The sequence below is a fragment of the Ambystoma mexicanum genome, chromosome 1p (assembly GCF_040938575.1).
Source record: "Ambystoma mexicanum isolate Mex_15411 chromosome 1p, UKY_AmexF1_1, whole genome shotgun sequence".
NCBI classification, from domain to species: domain Eukaryota; kingdom Metazoa; phylum Chordata; class Amphibia; order Caudata; family Ambystomatidae; genus Ambystoma; species Ambystoma mexicanum.
Window position 1 is genome coordinate 1,469,402,983 of NC_090921.1, and position 20,650 is coordinate 1,469,423,632.

At 48.7% G+C, this 20,650-nt stretch overlaps 1 protein-coding gene across 1 annotated transcript in view; it reads right to left on the reverse strand.

Moving 5' to 3' along the window:
- Window positions 1-20,650, reverse strand: part of LOC138455743 (ras-related protein Rab-11A-like) — a 218,987-nt gene that overhangs the window by 148,368 nt on the left and 49,969 nt on the right. Inside the window, exon 2 of the mRNA XM_069607131.1 lies at window positions 3,920-4,115. Coding sequence (XP_069463232.1) covers window positions 3,920-4,115 — 196 coding nt within the window. The remainder of the gene's footprint in view (window positions 1-3,919; window positions 4,116-20,650) is intronic.

Below are 20,650 nucleotides of genomic sequence, written 5' to 3' on the forward strand. Positions count from 1 at the left end.
ATAGAATGATAAACAAGGTTGTAAACAAGAAACAATAATACTGCCACAAATTAGCAGTGATCAATGACCCAGTAGATATACCAAGATACAGGCAAGTGATACAAACAAATGCAGTTGCTATAGTCAGGCATGGCAGTCCTAGAGAAAGTAGTCAGGAGTGGGTAGGGCAGGGAGTCCATTAGGATGTAGTGTTTAGGCATCATTAGTCCGTAGCCAGGTGAGGACTTTCCGTCTGAATCTCGAGTAGGGTTGGTCAGTTCTAAGATCTAAAGGAAGTCTATTCCAAGATGATGGAGCGGCTATAACCGGGTAACTGGAGCCGCCGGATGTAGTCAGTTTGTATCTAGGAACCACTAAGGTGTAGGCAATAGATGATCTCATGGTTCGGTCAGAAATTCTCTTGGCAACTCTCTCTGCCAGGGGAAATTAACAAGCCGCAGCATCGGGCAAACCTTTTTAACTAACTTTCAGAAGGATTGGTAAAAGGTCTTGACAGAATTCCATGTAAAATAATAAATTAAAAAACACTAAAAAAAATCTTCCATTTTTCACCAACAAATCCACTTCTCATCACCATAGGAGATTCTTAAATTGTACTTTAACAATAAACCTTTCAGAAAGTCCAATCAACGTTTGTAGAGTAATTTCTTGCATCTCTGGTGCTTGGGATATTTCAAATCTACAGCCTCTGCTCAGGACTGGCCTTCTTCCAGGTTCTTTGGCATTTCCCCAGCGAGTACAGTTTTCATGGAGAAGTCTCCCCTTTCATACTATTCTGTGACCTGGCCCGACTGAGCAGTCACTCGTCTTTCTCTGATCGGTTTTCGCTCAGTGAATCATCGTCTCCCGCAACAAAAGAATAAAAGGGCCTCAATAGCAAGCATGGCTCTCCCCAGTCCTGGACACAGGCCAGGGGCTCTTGGTAGGAGAGGGTGGCCAGCTACTCTGCCTACAGCTCTTCCCACTAAGATCTCAGCCACATGGTCGACAGGTAACGTCCTCTGCTCTCATTTCATTGTCTAGCTTCATTATCTGCCCTTTTTGTCATCTAACAGCTCTGCTTCACCTGCACATACTTCTCCACTGAAGGCATGGGTCTACAAACTGGCTCTTGCAGTTCTCCCTTCTTTTGTAATCTACTCCCCGCTGTATCCACTTTATTTGCCCCAAAGGGAACATGCCAACCTACGTTTTACATTTCAATATAAGGATACTCTCACCTTCACTGCTTTGGGCACTACTTTTGCTACAATTCAAGTCTCTTTGCTCATCCACCTTCACCCATTTGGCTACTTTCTTCATGCCTCTGAGCACCACTTTCCCCCCTTCTATTTTCACTATACCCACTATGTCCCTTCACCTTAGTCACCCCTTAGGGGCCCTTCACTCCTCCGAGCAGCAACCCTTCCTTACTATCCCCCCCCCCCATATAGTCCACTCCTTTGGGTGTCTGCTATTGCCTGGCTATTCCCATTTCCCGTTAGGGCACCACCCTACTGAACTCGATTTCATATTCAAGTATTTCTACACATCTCACTGCTTCACCTAGCTGTGCACCTTCGGGCACAACTCCGCAATATCTCCCCACCATCCCCATCCCTCTTTACACAACTTCATTTGTTACCCTCTTTGGCCATCGCTCTTCTGCTCCTTACTCCAATTTTCGCGACTCTGGTCTGATTTTCTGGGTCCCTCCTCCAGCTATCAGATTATCTCCCCCCCCCCCCCCTCATACCGCCAGCCTACCACTTCTGGATTTCTCCTCTGGTCACCTGTGTCTTGCTCCGTCTCTTGTTTTCTCCTCCAACTTCGCCCCAGTCGCCTGCTTCCACTGCAAACACCCACACTGCCAGAATGAGCTATGGCCTTCTATGCTGTGGACCGGCTTCAACTCTTTCTGGTGAAAAGGGGCACAGGTGTGCAAGTAGTTCTAGGAATTTACAGTTTGCCTCCACCCCAGGTGATGGCTTATGGCCCTAGAGTGGGATTTGGGATGGGCATGTCTCCCCCCCCCCCCCCACACCCCTCCTTAGGTCTTCTCACTGCACGCCACCCCCTGTCCTGGCCCCCACACCCTCTCTGGGGTAAGGGAACTCGTGTGTGTCTTTTCAGTTAGCTTGTGTATAGACTGATCGGTGGCCACACTACTGACGCTGGTTTCCAGTTGGTGTGATGTAGGGTGCCGAGTCCCTGCCCCTTTTAGGAAGTCCTCCCTCTGGTTGTTACACCCTGACCATGCCCCCAGAGTGGACTCCCTTTGCATGCCCACAACAGTGGCATGCTTGTTGGATGGATGGCTGCAGGTTTCATTCAAATTAAAGAACTCTTCCCTCTGTAGATTTGCAAGAGATTACGCTACACCATCTCAAAGAGAACAGAACGTGCAAGCACTGCCAAATTTACAGGACTGCCGTTGCTTTATTCTCTTAAAGAGGCAGAGACACCTGCGGTAACAAAGTGCCTGTCCCCCATCGGGGAATGAGGGTGACCTGGAGTGCCTCACATAACACCTCTGGACCCATCTGCGAGGTTCGGGCATGGCAGCACTCAGCCCCCGTTGGCCACCCTACTGGAGGTCCCCATAACAAGGTAGACTCAAGAGTTCTTGTACATTCCACGAGAGCAAATTAAGAATTGGGGGTGCTCCAAACATATGCCCTCACTGCAGACATCTTAAGGGTAACCTTGTGCTTTTTTCCAAGCATTACTTTCTTGCACCATCATCGACAAAAGATGCTATTTTTGTCCATACTTGCCAAGCTGTTCCCTTGAACTCAGGCAGGGCATATGTGGTCTCCTCGACCCAACTTTTTGTGAATTTCTCTTTTCTTTAATTTTTTTTTTTTTTTAATTGCTGATGCACAGGTGGGCTGCAGGACCAAGCGCCGTGGGTGCTTGATTGGATTCCAAGGACATCTAGGAAACACATTTTGGTGAAGCATTTTTCTGGTGCAGCTAAACACACTAATCGGTGGAGGGTGTATGATGAGCAAGGGCTCAATTGACGGGGCCCAAATTCCTATTCAATGCCCCATCCGTCCAACACATGGTTAAACGCCTGCCCAATTGGAACAAACTGCATTGGCCCACAAGCAACAGCATGCCACTCCATACCAGTGGAGGGAGAGCTCCCAAAAGGAAAAACGAAATTAAGTGCTTCATGCACCCAGAAGGAAAATCGGATGTTATATTTCTTTTGCAGTTGTACTAGTGACCTTGTCACTTGGATGGAATACCTTCAAAATTGAAGTTAACCTTATGACACTATGGATGAAGATACTCCTGAAATGCAGTTTCTTGCATAACACCACAATATATTACATTTCCCAAATTTCTAAGCGATCTCACAAAATACAACCCGTTAAAACCACAGAGCCGCACTGATGCGTCAGACAATTAGGAATCGTAATACGAAAAATATTTTTTAAAAACTTAAAAGCACAACGGTGTCTAGATGAAAGGTGGACAAGGTTTTTCATTGTTCCGGGCCTCTGAGCAGTAGCATCATCTTCTGGTGAAAATATTGAATAAAAACGTGTTAAAATAATACAGAAACAGGACTAATGCGTGTTCAGATTTCATTAATCTTGTTACCAGGACTAAACAAAATGTGCTCATGCAGTTCCATGTTAATTCGTTGAGATAAATGGACTTCGAGGAAAATTTACTTCGAAGGAATTACTAGAAATCTTGCTTCGATTTTTTATTCGGGGGGACCCTTCCTCCACACACCGCCTTCTACCACCCCTAGCCCCTCCCCATTTTATCCCATAACACGACGAAATAGACGTAATTCGAAGTAATGCCTTCGAAGTAAATAAAAAGTAACCGTTTCAACTATACATTGCTCTTCTGTCCTTTAACCTTTATACTAGTCTACATAATCATACACAGTCCTTTCCCTGAAAGCTGCACTTACGCTGAAGTGATGGCGCGATAGCGCTCTTGTCCTGCTGTGTCCCAAATCTGCGCTTTCACGGTCTTATTCTCAACTTTGATGCTTCTGGTAGCAAATTCCACTCCTATGGTGCTCTTACTCTCCAAGTTAAATTCATTCCGCGTAAACCGTGACAACAAGTTACTTTTGCCAACACCAGAGTCTCCAATTAATACGACTGTGGGAAAAAAATAAGAAAACGAAAAAACAAGGCATAAAAATAGAATACCACTTTATACTGACTGTTCAGTTCGTACAAATATACCGACAATCTTCAGCAAGACAATATTTCACAACTCAATTGAGAGAACCTGAAGGAAACAGCATTTTGTTTCAGGCACCACACATTTCAGTAAATAACCAATTTCAATAAAACACTTGTCAAGACTTTGCCCGTTAACAAGATACATTTCCACAAATACTAAACACATTTTAAGCAGCTGCACTTGGAGACAGACGTTTGATAAGCGTGGCATGTACCCTAGTAAGATAACATTCGGAAGGCAAGGGAATTTGAAATATTTCTGAAAAAAAATAAAAAAATGAACAAACACACAACAGCCCCACACCAGCCGTTTAATCAAAGGAGAACCAGGCTAAGTTGAAGTGTACCTTATGGAAGGGCTGCTGGACGCGATAAAGCAGCCAAAACACCAATGGCCCTACCCGAAAAGGGTCCCTAAAGGCAGTAGCATAGACTACAGGGGGGGGGGGGGGAGAAACGAAGAAAGGAATGTTCCGAGCCATGAATAACTATGTGCCGTCCTGTGGTCGGTTTACGCGCCAATACTTGCATTTAGTCATTTCTTGGCTTAGTGATTCATTTTATTAAAATATTTTAAAGAAAATATACATATCATTGCAAGACCCTGTGTTGCTAACATTGCAATCAAAGCAGAAACCGTTTTCGTAAACTGACCGCCACCAGTAGATTTATGGTACTTTTTGTTTGAGGGAATGCAGCTTGGGTCAACATCATGCAAAAATAATGTACGTTTTATCAAACAATGTCATTTGAGAGAATAAAGTTACCTTGAATTGCCGTTGGCCATTGGCAGATACAGTGTGGCATTCAGGATCCCAGAAGTTACATTGTATTCCGGCACTTTTAGACCTGTGCAAAGTACTATGAAACCTAAAACTTCGATGCTGTGCAGTGAGAAAAACTGGGCTTCACAGAACCGCTTCTCTCCCATCAGTTATATGGGGAAAAAAATCACTACCAACGTGGGTCTTATTTTTGCCTTATGCGATTCCATTGTATTCATTACAAAAAATGACTCACTGGATAGATATATATATATATATATATATATATATACACATACACATACATACATACGTATTTTATGTAGTGCATACTGCACGCTGAATTAGTACCTTGCTCATGGCACAGTCACTAGAGAGTCAGTTTTCCCTCGTAACAGAAAAATGTGTACTACACTATTTGTTGGTCAAGGGGTTTGCCGTGGGTATGGCCTTTAACTACTTAACCCGCAGAATTTGGTTAACTCTCCCTCCCACAGCCTGGGATGTGACCTCCACTTATTACCTAGTTTGTGAATAAGAGGGGCAGAGTGATGCGGGAACGCAGATACCCGCAACTCATTACTTTAGCTCTTGAAATAGCCCACCTGTTACCTGGAATGAGATGTAAGAGGTGCTGCTGCCCCTCTTCGAAAATCTCTGGCGCTCCTGCCCACTCAAGAGCGACGTCTGCTGCTTACCCTAACCCAGGCCAAATCATCTTTGTGAGGATCAGCTCCAGCAGGAAATATCCCCCCTCCGCTGCCGATCCTTACCTTCCCGCTATACAGAGAGAAAGGGAGATGGGTTGTTATATCCGCCCTGCGTCGCAGTGACACAGGGCGTCTCAATAAAAGCCCCGCCCCCACGCATGGGAGGCAGTTCCGGGCCAAGACAAAAAATTTGTGGCGTTTGTTCACTTCGCTCCGGCCGGAGCTGTGCCACCGCGGCCTACTTCCGATGCCTTCAACGTTCTGCCTCTGCGCGGAGCCAGACCATAACCACTGGCGACGAGGGAAACGGGACCCAGCACACATGCTCGACGCCCTACCAGCTGATTATTCCAGCAGCCAGCAACACAAACAATTTTTGGACACCCAGTGGGGCGGGGGGAATAATACCACACAAAACCCCCCCCTGCCCCCAAAATAAATTATATATATTTCTTGGGTGGTCCATCCCTTCGGCTGTATCGTCGTATTTGTTTTCCACAGCGGTCCCAGGGCCCTGCGACATACGACCATCTGGCATCCAGGGGCCAGAGGCACCACAACATGCCGTGTGAAGCCACCGCACACGCAGTGCGCATGTGCGATCACGACAGCAGGCACCAGGAGCGAGGCAGCGGTCCCATCGGCTACTGTTTCGAAGGTCGGCCTCAAAAGGGACCACTGACACCTTAAACCACGCACCAAGATGAGGACAATAGACACCATCAAGTGACGGTGAGGCCCCACTATGGCGACCGCCACGTCCACCCCCAGGCCCGGTACACCCTCTAGACTCACGGCGAATCCGTCGATGTCACCGCAAGCTCGCCCACAAGGGAGCTCCTCCACGATGATTCAGCCATTTGACCCATTCACGGATCCATCCTCAGTTGGCCCCCGGTGGCAGCTTTGGATCCAAAAATTCGAAATGGTAATGGAGTGCAAGGACATAACCTCCGCCAGGAAAATTAGATCGCACCTATTGTTAAATGTGGGGGACAAGGTGCTACGGATCTTCAACTCGTTAACCATTGCTGATGGCCGGGACATTTACCAACAATCGAAAGACGCCTTGACGGCCCATTTTCTCCCACAACTCAACCAGGATTATGAAACCTTCATGTTCTGCACCACATTTCAGGCAGGCAGAAGAGGAGACCTTGGATGCCTACCACACCCGAATCAGGAAGCTGGCGATTTCGTGTGAGTTCACGGATGTCGAGAAAGAAATCCGGAGACAACTCATCAACGGCATCCAATTGGAGAAACTAAGATGGATGGTGCTGAGTGAGAAGGGTATCGCTCTAACACGCATTCTGCAGTTGGGTCGTCAAGGGAGCTGGCACATGCCAGGGCCGCCAACATGGGAGTGACTCTTCAAAAACTGCAGCCTGCCCTCGCGACATCCATGGTGGCCCATGTCACCAATAAACAGTCCACAAGAGAGGAGTCTGGCGGCAACTACGCACCAGCCAGATGGCAGCCACGGATCCCAGGACCTACGGAGTGTGGATGGTGTGGTGGATCGCGTCATGGACGGCGAAACTGCCCGGCGCAAGGGACAACATGTGGGGCATGTGGCAGAAAGGACCACTATGCCAAGGTGTGCCGGTCATCGGGCGCTCCACTACCGCCTCCACAGAATCCCCAGGAGAAGAGTGGAACCAAGAAAAAGAAGCAAGCGAGTGCAAGGCGAGTCGAAACGACCAACTCTTCAACCAAGGAAGAAGGGGATGACGTCACAGGGACTCAAGACTCTGGTAGGGAGCAGCGGACAAAAGGGAGAAAAGTATACCTGGTGTCAGCTTTGGATCGTGGACATGCCACGCAGAAGAAAGGGCTCAGGAGGCGCAAATGCCAGGTCACCCTCCAAAACCAGCGGGTATGGGTGACCATAGACACGGGAGCCTCTGTAAATGTCATGCCCACAAGCATATTTCAAACACTGAAACCACGACCAGACCTCAAGAACAGAGACACCCTTCTGTTTGCATATGGCTGTAGGAAACCACTACTGGTGGTTGGCAGATTCCGCACCACCCTCAGCCACAGTGAAAACAGGCTACCGTCTAAGATCTACGCAGTAAATGCGGGGATCGAATGCCTTCTGAGTGGTGATGTGGCGGAGGACCTAGGGCTAGTACAGTTCATCAGTCAAGTCAAGGAAGCCCAAGAGGTCGAAAACATCCTTGCACAGTATCCCAACCTTCAAAACGGGATTGGGTGTTTGAAGGAAAGACAATCAAGCTCCATATTGATAAGTCGGTCCAGCCAAAGGCCGTCAGACACCGGAGGACCCCATTCCACATGTGTGAACAGGTGGAGATAGAACTCAAAGCATTGGAAGAAGCTGGCATTATAGAAGAAGTAACGGGGCCGACACTATGGGTTTCCCCGACGGTGGTCACAAAGAAACCCAAACAGCCGGGAAAGATCTGAATCTGTATAGACATGCGCCTCCCGAACACTGCCATCAAGCGGGAGTGCCACATCACGCCAACCCTCTACAAAATTGTGGCTGACCTCACGGGATCAAGAGTCTTCTCGAAGGTTGATTTGAAAGCAGGTTACCACCAGCTGAAGCTACATAGGGGCTCTCGGTACATAACCACTTTTTCAACACACATGGGTTTGCGAAGATACAAGCGGCTAAGCTTTGGGATCTCTTCGGCTGCCAAAGTTTATCAACAGACAATTCAAGAAGTCATTCGGGGCATACCAGGTGTCCTAAATGTGAGTGACGATAGAACACTCGAGAAGATTACGGATGCTTTTGGGCCGACTAGAAGATGCTGGCCTAACCATTCACAAGGAAAAATGTGAGTTTTTCAAGACGGAAATATCGTTTTTTTTGGCTACAAGTTCAGCAGCACTGGCATCTCACTGGACCCCCAGAAGGTTGCTGACATACAGGCTGTGAGACCGCTCATGACACCCACTGACGTGCGCAGCTTCCTGGGGATGGCCACGTACTGTGGGAGATTCATCCGGAACCTGGCCATGCTCTCTGAACCCCTTCGAGAACTTACCAAGCTCAACACAGTGGGAATGGGGGAAAGCGTGCCAGGAAGCATTTGAAAGCATCAAAGAGTCATTATCCGTGGACACAAAAATGGCGTACAACACTGCACTTCCGACTGAACTTTTTGTGGATGACAGCCCTGTCGGCCTGGGGGCCATCCTCATGCAGGTCACCAAAGAGGGTTAGAAGAGGCCAATCGCCAAGAGCTCTCACAATGACAGAGCAGCGATACTCTCACATTGAGAGGGAGGCAATTGCCATACTGTGGGGGTGTCGCCACTTCCACCTCTATCTGTATGGCAGAAGGTTCACGGCGATTACAGATCACAAACCCCTCCTGCCAATCTTCATGGGCACCTCCTCACACCCGCCGGCCAGAATAGCCAAATGGCTGCTACATCTCCAACAGTACAATTTTGAATTGTCATATCAGCGGGAAGCGGAAACCCGGCAGACTTCCTCTCAAGACACCCTCGAGCGGCGACGCCACAGGAGGTTCAGGTGGCCGAAGAGACTGAGGAACATATCTGCCAAGTGGTGCGGGCCAGGAGGCCAAAGGCTCAGCATCGATGACATTGCAGTGGAAACATGCAAGGACCCGTGTTGTAACCTGGTAAAGTATGCCATCTCAGGCGACTGGAGGTCCTTCATGAAGAACACCCACAACAGGACTGCAGAAGCAAAGGCGTTCTTCACAGGGATGTTCACCATACGACAGGATCTGTTGATCACAGAGCAAGCACTGCTGCTCATGGGAAATCGCATTATCATCCCGCCGTGCCTGCAGGACCGAATAGTGGCGCTCGCCCAAGAAGGCCACCAAGGGTTGGCTCGGACGAAGGCTCGAATTCGACAGAGTGTCGTTTCCACAGATAAATGTAAAGGTGGAAAGGCTAGTCAACACCCGTCTACCATGCCCGATAACCGGAGCCCCACCTGATCCAGAACCAATCCAGTCGGCGGAACGAGGCTCTGGCAGATGGGACGAAATAAGCATAGATTTTTGTAAACTACAAGAAGGCCTATACCTCCTGGTAGCCATTGATGATCACTCCCGATATCCCGAAGTCGAGGTGGTTGAATCCACGGCGGTGGAGGTGGTCATCCCGGCCATCGAGAAAATGTTTGCAACACATGGACTACCCACTACGATCAAGAGTGACAACAGCACACCCTTCCAAGGGGAGGAGTTCAAACACTACCTGCAAGAACTGAACATCCGGTATCACCACATCATGCCAAGGTGGCCCCAGGCGAATGGGGATGTGGAACGGTTCATGAGAACAATTAACAAAGTGCTGAGGTTATCAAGAGCAAATGCCAGTCTGTGGAAAATCGACCTCTTCCGTCTTCTGCAAAACTACAGGGTCACCCCGCACAGCACGACTTGTGTCCCGCCAGCTGACCTCATGTTCGGCACCGTCATAAAGTCATCCATTCCACATCACCCCAGCAGAAGCCCGGACAAGTTCGACAATGAGCGCACCGAAAGAAGGAGAACAGATGTCAATGCCCACATGAGTGCCAAGAGGAGGTCGAAACCATCCAACCACCAGGTGGGCGACCAGGTGGTCATGCTGCAGAACCCGACAAAGTCCAAGCTGGACTCCCGCTATGAGTCTCTCCCATAGACCGTCAGCGAGACACAAGGGACCATGATAACCGTGCAAAGAGGACACTGTCAGGTGACAAAATGTGTCGTGGTTCAAGGCTGTGCCACGCAACCCATGTACTGATGGGGACTGTCCCCAAGAAGATGAAGACTCCCAGCGGATTGAAGACGAACCCACTAACTTTCAGGGTGAAGAAGATGCGAGTGACAGAACGTGGGCGCAGTGGAGCGAACCAGACGTGTGAGCCGGAGATGGAAGGTGAGAGACCAGATGAGACTGGAGCCCAGCTCCCGGGGTGGGAGATATGGACTAAGAACCGCCACCAAGCCGCCAGCTCGGCTCAAGGACTATGTGTGGTAGTTTGCCTCACAAGGACTGCTAAAGCGGAAAGCACTGGGGTTTGTTGTGTTCAAGCATTTGCATATCATGTGTGTGGTTAAATGTTAAGTTAAATTATAATAAAGGAGGAATGTTATATCCGCCCTGGTTCCGCAACGCGGTGATGCGTCTCAATAAAAGCCCCGCCCCCGCGCATGGGAGGCAGTTCTGGGCCAAGACTAACAACGTGTGGCGTGTGTTCACTTCGCTCCGGCCAGAGCTGCGCCACCGCGGCCTACTTCAGAGGCCTTCAACGTTCTGCCTCTGCGTGGGGCCAGAACGTAACATGGGTCCCCCGTAGACCAACATGATCACCTCTGCTGATCCTGAAGACTCCTGCATGCCCCCTGCCAGTACTCGTGGAAGAGGTTGTACCGCCGCACTGCACAACTACCGTTTCCCCCCCCCCGGGGACTTATACGCGCATCCTCAGACGTACCGTACCCGTTTCCACCACCAATTGTACATTTTAACAGACACGCTGGGACATGGCTAGGCGCCGTGGACAGTGGCCACCTGATACCTGCCGCTCCATCCCACCTTGTCATTAAACACAGCTAGCTTCACTTACCTGCTTTTCTGCGCATTGCTGCTGCTGAAGGCTGCCTCGTATTGGAAGTCCCGCTGGGCTTTTACGGGTTCCCCGGAAAGCACGCACAGCCTCATATCAAGCGCCTGCAGACAACAGCCGCCTCGTATGAGGTAACATCCGCCGTTGTTCGGGAGCCGCAGGCTGGCTCGGGCCTTGTCGGCCTTCTTCAGTATCACAGCGCCACCAATTGCAAGCTTGCTGTACTTTCAACTGCTGACCCTTAAGCTACGTTTGCATTTGGGGGACATTTCCATTCTTCGACTTAGTTCTCCTCAGGTTTATTGCTGCTCTGATGTTCATTTTTCCACCCGCCTAAAAAGGGGTGCAAGAAAGGACAAAACAAGCAGGTGGGAGGGTGCAGGAGAAAAGAATCAAGGGTGGAGGAAGAGAATATTTGAACAGCTAAAAAAAAAAATGATGAAACAGGGAAAGGATAAAAAAGGGAAACAAAGGAGAAAATCAAATACCATTTTTTTTTCTTTTTTGATTAACAAACCTATTCTGAAGCAATTCTGAAGTCTGGTATTTCTGCCTCTCCCTTGTTTTTGGACACCTTCTGATACTTTGGGTCTTAGCTTTGGATACTGAGCAATCTTTCAACGCTGTCCTTTGCAGTATTGAGGGGGCAGGCCTCTATTTTGAGCACTTCATTAGCTGTGTCTCAGCCTGCACCTTTCTGACTAAGCTATCCTCAATCTAGCCGACTCCTATCTGGTACCTTTCGCCAATATGGACACTGCTAAGAATAATCCTGAAACGCTGATTGTTAATAAGGACTCTAACCCTTCCTCGACCAACCTGAAAAGGCCCAAGCGCACCACCTCTGCTTGCCCTTGCTGATCCAACCATTAAGACTATTTTTCAAGAAATCAGAGCTTTGAAGCATTTCATTGAAACTACTAATTGAAAGCTTCAGCAATTGAATGATAGGAAGTGCTTTGAAAATAGCATGGAGGAAATGGAGAGAAGGGTTGGTTTTGTTGAGAATAGGATTGGTTATTAATAAGGCGCTTAATACCCAGGAGGTGTCCAAGTGCAGACCCTGGGATCGAACCTGTATTGCTGTGTCTTGCTTCCTATGCAAGCACGTTTGCCCCCCCCCCCCAGCTATCCCCTCCTACCCCTCTGCATATCTACTTCACCTCTTTTGGTAGCGCAATAGCAACACCAGCAGCTTCAGTACAAAATCAAAACAAACTATCAAATCAAGGTTCTAGAAAAATAGGAATTTTGAAAACCAAATCAATGAGAGCAACTAATAAAAAAACAAAATAAATAAACCACCCCACTACAGACCCACCTCTGCAAGAGAAAACAAAGAATGCAGACTTTTGATCAGCGAGGGAAGTCTTGGTTGTTAAAGAGGTGTTAAATCAAGACGGCTTTAGCAGTAAAGTCAATGTACAAGGAAATGTTCAAAACAGTTCCTTAAAGTATGCTTTTCCTTTTTGCATAGACATAGCCTGGTATTTAAGGGTTTAATGCCGACCCAGGAGACGGCACGCCCCAATTCTCGTCTCGATTACTTTACTGCATCAAGCCGAGGTGCTACAGATTGTGCCAATGTCAAGAAATAAGTCATGAAGTCCCATTGGCAAGTTGACAGTTAATTTGTGGGCTCCTGTTCGGTCGAGTCTCCATTTGAGCCAAGCAATTTGATGGCTTCCAGCGAGTCAAGTCAGCGTACAATCAGTTAAGAGACAAGATGGCGATTGGGTGAATTCATGCGGTCCACTGCAATGGAGAGGTCTGGATGGATCGGTTCAAAGATGTGTAGAGAGCCAAAAACAGCACTGCTGATCCTGTAGAATCTCAAACCTCAAACAAGGTCGAACTAGCTTGCAGGTGTCGAGGTGATGACAGTTCCATCTGCTTCGGTAATTCTGGGGTGCTGAAAGGACCAATCCAGGGTCAGCGGGCACAAGCATGTCCACTGCAGTCACAGAGCTAAACTCCAGGTTGTCTGGCACTTACATATGTTCCGTGGCATAGCCAGCAGAGGCCTTGGTACAACAGCAGTGTCACCCCCCACCCAAGCCTCCACTGATCCGTGGGGATCGGTATGAGGCACAGTACCCATCTACCATGGAAGCGCGTCACTTCATCTCATTGACAGAGGACTCTGGCAAAGATTTCAGAGTCCAACGATGACTCAACTAAGGGGGGGGCGTTTATCTCCAGGGGCGAGTGATTTCCCTTCCTCACAAAGGCCACAATGTCACAAGCCTGCTGTAAGGGGTCCAGTACAGGCTTTTGTAACAAGTGCCTTTTTTGCCTTCAGAGATCATACCCATAGTGCCTATCTGCAGTAAATGGGAAGGGCAGTGCAGGAAGATTTAGAAAGAATTAGCAGAAACCAAGTATGTCTCGTGCCGCCACCTCCCTCCCCCAACCTACCTTTCTCCTCTGGCTACTCCAATTCCTCCCCTTACCAGGTCTGCCGACTCAAAAGCACTTCCGTGGTCAGTAACCTAATTAGAGCACCTATTATATCCCCCCCCCCACCCCCCCCCATCAGGCATGTCTTTGAATCACAGTTCAGTCTAGCCCCTCAGGTGGTCGGGTTTGCGCAGGGGAGACAGCATGTTCTGTCATGGGAAACAGCAGACACCCATTTAAAGAAACATCAAATGCGGGTAGCTTCCTGGCCTGAACCCAAGGCTTTTTGGGTGGGATACAGGTCAGACACGCTTAATCCACATACCACTGCCATGGACAAGGCTCTGGTCCAGGTTGCAAACTATGTATTGTACTTTCATTTATATAGTGCCCTTCACCATCATTATAATCTCAAAGCCCTAGTAGTGGTAATGCCCTTGGTGGACCGGAGTGTTGGAGATTACAGAGTAGGATATGCATGGTTTAGCAGGGCTGGCCAGGCTCCTGTAGAAGCAACCCACGAAGGTCAGGCATGTGGATAGGTGCCAAAAAGGGTCAGGAGATGGAGGGAATTGCTAGAAACTGTCCAGCTAGCCCATCATCTAGTGCATGGAGACTTATTTCAGTCAATTGGGTGGATGTTATGAGTACCACACCAAATGACAAAGCTTTCCATTTATTGAAATAATGTCTGGTATTTGGTTTATGTGCCTCTTTAAGAATGTCCATACGAGGGGGCGTGGCTAGGCAGCACGCCATGCGATCGTGCCTGCCATGAGCTCTGTGCTAGGGTGCACAATCAAAATACTTCTAGCGTTCTTTGAAGGAAAGTTCCTCCTCAAGATGCTGTCTGAAGGTGCCCTGGCCTGAGAAAACAGGGAGGCGGAATGGATCCACCGCTTGACGAGCTGATTCCCGAGAGCCCACAGCGCTTGGCCTCCGAAGGAATTCGCAAGATGGCAGGTGGTCTGCTGGACCCTTGGCAGCGGTGAGGTGTGAACCCGGTGGGCGCATGGAACGGTGAGCTTTTAGTTTGAGCTACGTGGGGCAGAGGAAACAGTCCCATGGTGACCGCCCGTCAGAGCGGATATCGTGGTGCCGAGATGCGCCTGTTTGGGTGGTGCAGGCACACAGTCGCGGCGCCAGATGCAATGAGGGGGGGGGGGGGCGGGCGGTTCCCCAGGGGCAACAACACCGCTTGCAAGGATCCCCCCCACCCCCTCCCCAACTCTCCTTTGTTTAACTACGATCTGGGAGACTGTCCGTTGCAGCCTAGGGACCAGCAGATCTGTGGCGGACTCTGAATGATCGCTGAAGTTGGATACTGAGCACTTCGGGGAGCATTTATGCAGTCCCTGGCACCAGAGTAGATGTTGAACCTGTATTCGCTTCCTGCAGCCAGGGAATTTGAGCAGCACTGGAGAGGTCAGTGTCAGCTGCTGCTCATCTGTGCCTGCAGCCATTAGACCTTGAGTGGACACAGTTTGCAGTTGTTGTCCATGAGGAGGTCCTTGGGGACAGAGGGCACCAGATCTGCCGTCATTGGTCACTGGGAATCGCTGCTTTTGAAGTGGGTGCTGGAGCTGGTGGCAGTGCATGCCTGCGAGCGTTACATCCAGTCCGTTGCACTAGGTCAAATAGTGCGTTTGCGCCCGCTCGCTACAGCTGATGGTGGGAATCAGCGCCACAGTATATACAATGGAATGACCTCACTACCCGGCTCGTAGTAGCCTTGGCTTCTCCCCATCCTCTAAAGGCGCACAGGAAGGGCCCATGAATGAAGAAAATACCCGACAGATGAAGTGTGCTGTAATCTATTGATGCTAAGAATACATGGGGACGCAGGCTCTCTCTAGACCACTGCACTGTCTGATAAACCTCTCAAGGAGCCTCTTCGAGATACTGAGCAGCGCTGTCGAACTGGACCGCCTTTGCCTGCCAGCGGGCACACTAACAGATCCTCCCCAACAAGGCCCAAAACTGCAAAAAAGAACAAGGGAATGAAGTTACAGCTTTTTTGACACCCCAAACGCCCCTAGACCAGAAGATGCAAACTACAAAAGTTGACGTTCACACACCCCAGGAGGATGCCCTACTCCAAGAGTCTGCCCTCTCCAAACAGTACTTTGAAGATATGCTGAGAGCTCTCAAGCAGGACATCACACAGGAAATAAAACTGCGCTAGGGAATCCTTGGAGGTTTCTCCAATCAATCGCTGACTTGAATAACCACCTGGTGGGCCCAGAAGCTAGAGTCAACGATCTGGAGAACACTACTTGTGAGCAAGTGCACCATCATGAGGAACTTACTAAGAGTGTCTACGGTGTGGAGGAAAGGCTTGAAGAAATCTGGGTAAAACAGGCCGACATGGAAAAGCAGTCAATAAGGAAGAACGTTCGCCTGCGTGGCATCCCGCAGCAAATCCTGGACCAAGACCTACCAGATTATGCGAGAGTCCTCTTTAAATCCCTTCTGAATCTCAGCTACTCAGACAAGCTGATCCTGGACAGGACCAATTAGGTTTATTCCTCAGTTCAGCAGAAATGGAACCTCATGCCTCATGTCCTCTCTCGAGTACATTTCTTTCACCAAAAAGAGGAAATCATGGAGGCAGCAAGATGGGTAGAGCCAGTGAAGTTTTGAAGAGCATCTTTACCCCAGTTTCCAGATCTATCGCCATTCACCCTAGCAAACCACAGGCGCCTGCAAAAAGTTACAGCATTGCTTCAAGCTAAAAAGGTCAGTTACCGATGGGGGTTCCTGTGTAAACTGATCATTGAGCTTCACAACGCCCCTACACCATTGGCTCCGAAGAAGCTAGAGATCGGATGCTTGAATCCAATAACAATGCCACCGCGGGAGCTGAAGAATTGGGAGACCCACGCCAAAGCCCCACACCAAAAGATAGAAGGAAGCGTAGGGACTGGCCCTCTAAGGGAACCCTACGCATGGAATCAAAGTGTAAACTGTACATGACGCTGGTCGGACTTGCAGTGGCTCCGTAATCCTCCAACGAGGGCAAAGGCAGATGAACCAGTTGCTCTAGACACGATTTACATAACTTTGAACTAAGCATTACCAAAGGATTGCCTGTTGCTGGCTGACTGCATGTACCGCCGCAATAATAACTTCGAACAACTAGCCCCAGATGGACACTACCGAGTAGAGCCGCCACCTACAACACAAGATATATTTGCTCCTACAACTACACTTGTGAACACCTGCAATAAAATGGCGTAAACAGAAATTGATACTGATCGGTCGCCCCCAGGACGGATTGCGCCTGTTACTGTTGTCTTCAAGTTGGTGTTCATCTTAGGGAAAGCTGTGGCAAGCTCTTATTGGTTGTTCCATTTACTTTAGTTTGTATCACATTTTATTGAATCTTATTTTGGACCCCCATCATAATGATTACTGGATTTTTCGCTTATGTTCAGCACGCCACAATGCCAGAACTGAAAACTCTTTGGAGCCCACGAACAATGCATGAGCTAGCCTTTGTGGTGTTGTAACTTATAAATCCTGTTACAATTGCACGCATATTACTTACACCGGGAAACAACTGTGGGAGTCTCGAGACTGGCTCTTTGATGGGAGGGTATTTTCATATCGACCTGCGCAGGCACCTGAGCGATGTCAGAATGGCGGCACTGGATATTAACTGTCTTATCTTGAACGTACAAGGGCTAAATTCCCCCCTACAACAAACATCGCTATTTCAAAGAACAGCACTCTTAATTCTATGCTCCTCTTTATCTATGAGCCCTCTTTTACCCTCTGATGAATTTCGTCTGAATAAGAAATTGTATCCCACATAATTCTGTGCCTCTTCGGGCTGAAGAAAAGGGGTTTAGGAGTCACCATTCTTGTGCGCAAGTGTAACCCTTTAAATGTGCAGAAGGAGAAGCACGGCAAGAACAGTAGATTTGGTTGCAATGTTCTTGTGGCAGAAGGTGACCTGGTTTTGCTATGTGCGGATAACTCTCAGCAAGACCTGTTCTTTGCTTCATTATCCAATATACTGAGTGAGCACTCGGAAGGAGACCTCATCCTGGGGTGAGGTTTCAATACAGTGGTTAACCCTTTGATAGACAAATATCTACCGCAGATTTCTAATAAGAAATTTCCTAGCACTCACCACACTCTTCCGTGAACACTTGCTCAGACATCTGGTGGGTCCTTCACCAGGACAAAACGTGATTACACTTTCATCTCTGCAGTGCACAGGGGGTTTTCCAGACTAAATATGTTTCTCGTCTCCGACACTCATAGCCCAGACAATTGCCGTAGAGATCCTTCCGAAGGCCTTGTCGGATCATGCCCCAGTAATGCTTACATTAGCCCCCCCTCAACACCACCCAGTCGCCTACGGTATCCTGGCGCTTCAATGAGCTCTTGTTGCAAGACCCCCCCCATTGAGGAAAGGAGCAAATGCATAAGGAAAGGGGATTCCAGTGCTCGCTCCGAGATGTGCGCATAGCTCGGAAAGCCCTAGAAGAGCATCATATGGGCTGAGCGTAGCATTGTGTAACGCGCACCAAGCAACACATTCGAGAGGGAATAAAGCCAATCGACCTATAAAAGCGAAATTGAATAAAACAAGCTGGGCGTAACCGTATAGAAACCTTAAGAGATGCTGGGGGAGACTGGTTACCTCAGAAGAGGCTAAGCTCCAGGTAGTTGAACACTTCAGAAAGCACTCCTCTCCCCATCATACTGACCCCCCACACGGCCCAAGAATATTTCTGCGATGCACATTTCCCACAGATTGCTCAGGAGCTTTGGGATCCCCTTGAGGAACCTATATCAGCAAACAAAACCGAATTAGCATTTTCATCACTTCCCCCTCAGAAAAGCCCAGAGACTAGATGGCCTTACGAACAAACTTAGCACTGAACTTACCCCCTACTTAACGAAACTAACACCATTTGGGCCACTGGATCTGTAACCAGCTCCATGGCCGAATCCACAATCACACTGATCTTAAAACCCAGGAAAGACCTTACGGAGTTTACGTCTTTACGTCTTATTGCCCCATTGCTTTACTTAATACAGACACAAAACTCTTTAGTAAAATAATAGCTGGTCGACTAGGAGATGGTGGGGGGGAAGGAGTCCTTGCCAACTCTAATAGAGAAGGAACAAATGGGCTTTATCTGCAACAGTTCAATGCATACTATTCGTCGTGTGATCAACTTAATTGCCCTAGCTCCCAAGATTCCTGGCAAGCAACTATTATCTCTAGACACCCACAGGGCATTTGATAGTATATCCTGGGAATATCTGAATTTGTGCTAAAAGGATTTGGTCCCATATTTTCTAAATTGATGCTCTCGAATTTCCAAATCCCTTCGACTCGGATTAAGATTAACTTGCGGTAAACCCCTCTGATAGCTCTAGGGAAACGCACCAGGCAAGCGCCCCCCCTAGCCCAGTCTCCTTTGGCAATTGAACCCCTGGCCCAACGAATACGTTGACACCCACACCCTACCAGTGTCAGTCCCCAAGAGGGACCTTCACGCTATGCAAAGAGCGATAGGCCAATTTATTTGGCAGAAGAAAAAAACCCAGAATTCCTCGCAAACTCCTCCATAGAGGAAAGATGATGGGGGTCTCAGGCTCGATCCCCCCCCCCTGATATTACAGAGCAGCTCAGGCTGCGGCAATGCTGAATTGTGGGAACCCACCCAAAGCCCCTAGATGCCAAGACATTGAGCAAGTGGCAGCTCCATTCCCCCTGGTTCCTCTCCAGTTTCTCCCCAGGGAAGCCCATAGGCATCAAGACACTATCCTACCCACTATGCTGGCAACGCTCCAGAGCTGGGATAAAGATTGCGCACAAAGTGTGGTGGGCAGGGGGGGAGGGGGGGGTTTGATCAGGTCGGGCCTAGGCCCACTTTCACCCATCACCCAGAACCCAGTATTTTCACCAGGCCTCCAGATAAACTCGTTCCAGCTCGAGTTCAGATGGGCCTCTGAGGCTAAGGGATTTATATGCAAATCAGGAACCCCCGACGTTTACAGAATGTAAGGAGAAATTCAAAATTGCCTGAATCTGAACGCTTTAGATAAACAACTCCGTCATTGGTTGACTAACAGGGACACCTGACAGGCTGCCTCCAGAAACCCAATGGGAATAGAACTCAAAATCATAGATGGGCAACAGACCCATAAATTAGCCACATGCTATAGGCTCCTGGAAAACAATCCAGATAGAAGAAAAGCTCCCCTATATGGTAGCTTGGGAGAGGGAGCTGGGTGTGGAAATCCCCCCAAGGAGTCATGGCAGAGGACATGGAGCAGGGCCCAGAAGAGCTCCCGGTGCACTGTAGTGAAAGAGGGCGCCCTTAAGCTCTGCTACCAAACTCCAAGTAGGCTACAAGCAATGAACCGCGCCTACCCGGATACATGCTGGCATGGATGTGGGGAGCGAGGACCTAGCGCACATGTGGTGGCATTGCCCAGTTATACAGTCCTTCTGGTTGGAAGTACAATCAAAAATCAAAATAATCACTGGACTCTTGCTCCCCATGGACACGTGTTTTATTACTGGGAGATGAAGGGTCATTCCCTATGTCGGGCCCTGGAGCAGACCTAACTTCCCAATTAATCATAGCAGCCCGGATCACACAAGCTTGTTTCTGGAAGACAGTAGAAAGGCCACACATCTTATTGGTGGGTGAAGGTGTGTGAATTATTGGGATTAGAAAAGCTTACGGCTATGGAGGAGGGGAAGCTGCCTAAGTTTACACGAACATGGGGGAAATTCTTGGACTTTGTGTCAGAGAGAGCAAATGTTCTTCCAACTGATAGTGCTGAAACTTTGATGCCGGCATTGTAGCGCCCCCCCCCCCCCCCTCTACCCCCCCGTGTTGCACTACATCCTTGTTGAATTCCCATACTTGTTTGTGAGTTGTACTCATTGATTATAATGTTAAGTCTAATGAATTTGTGACAACTACATGTTAAAAAAAGGAAAATTAATTTCAATGT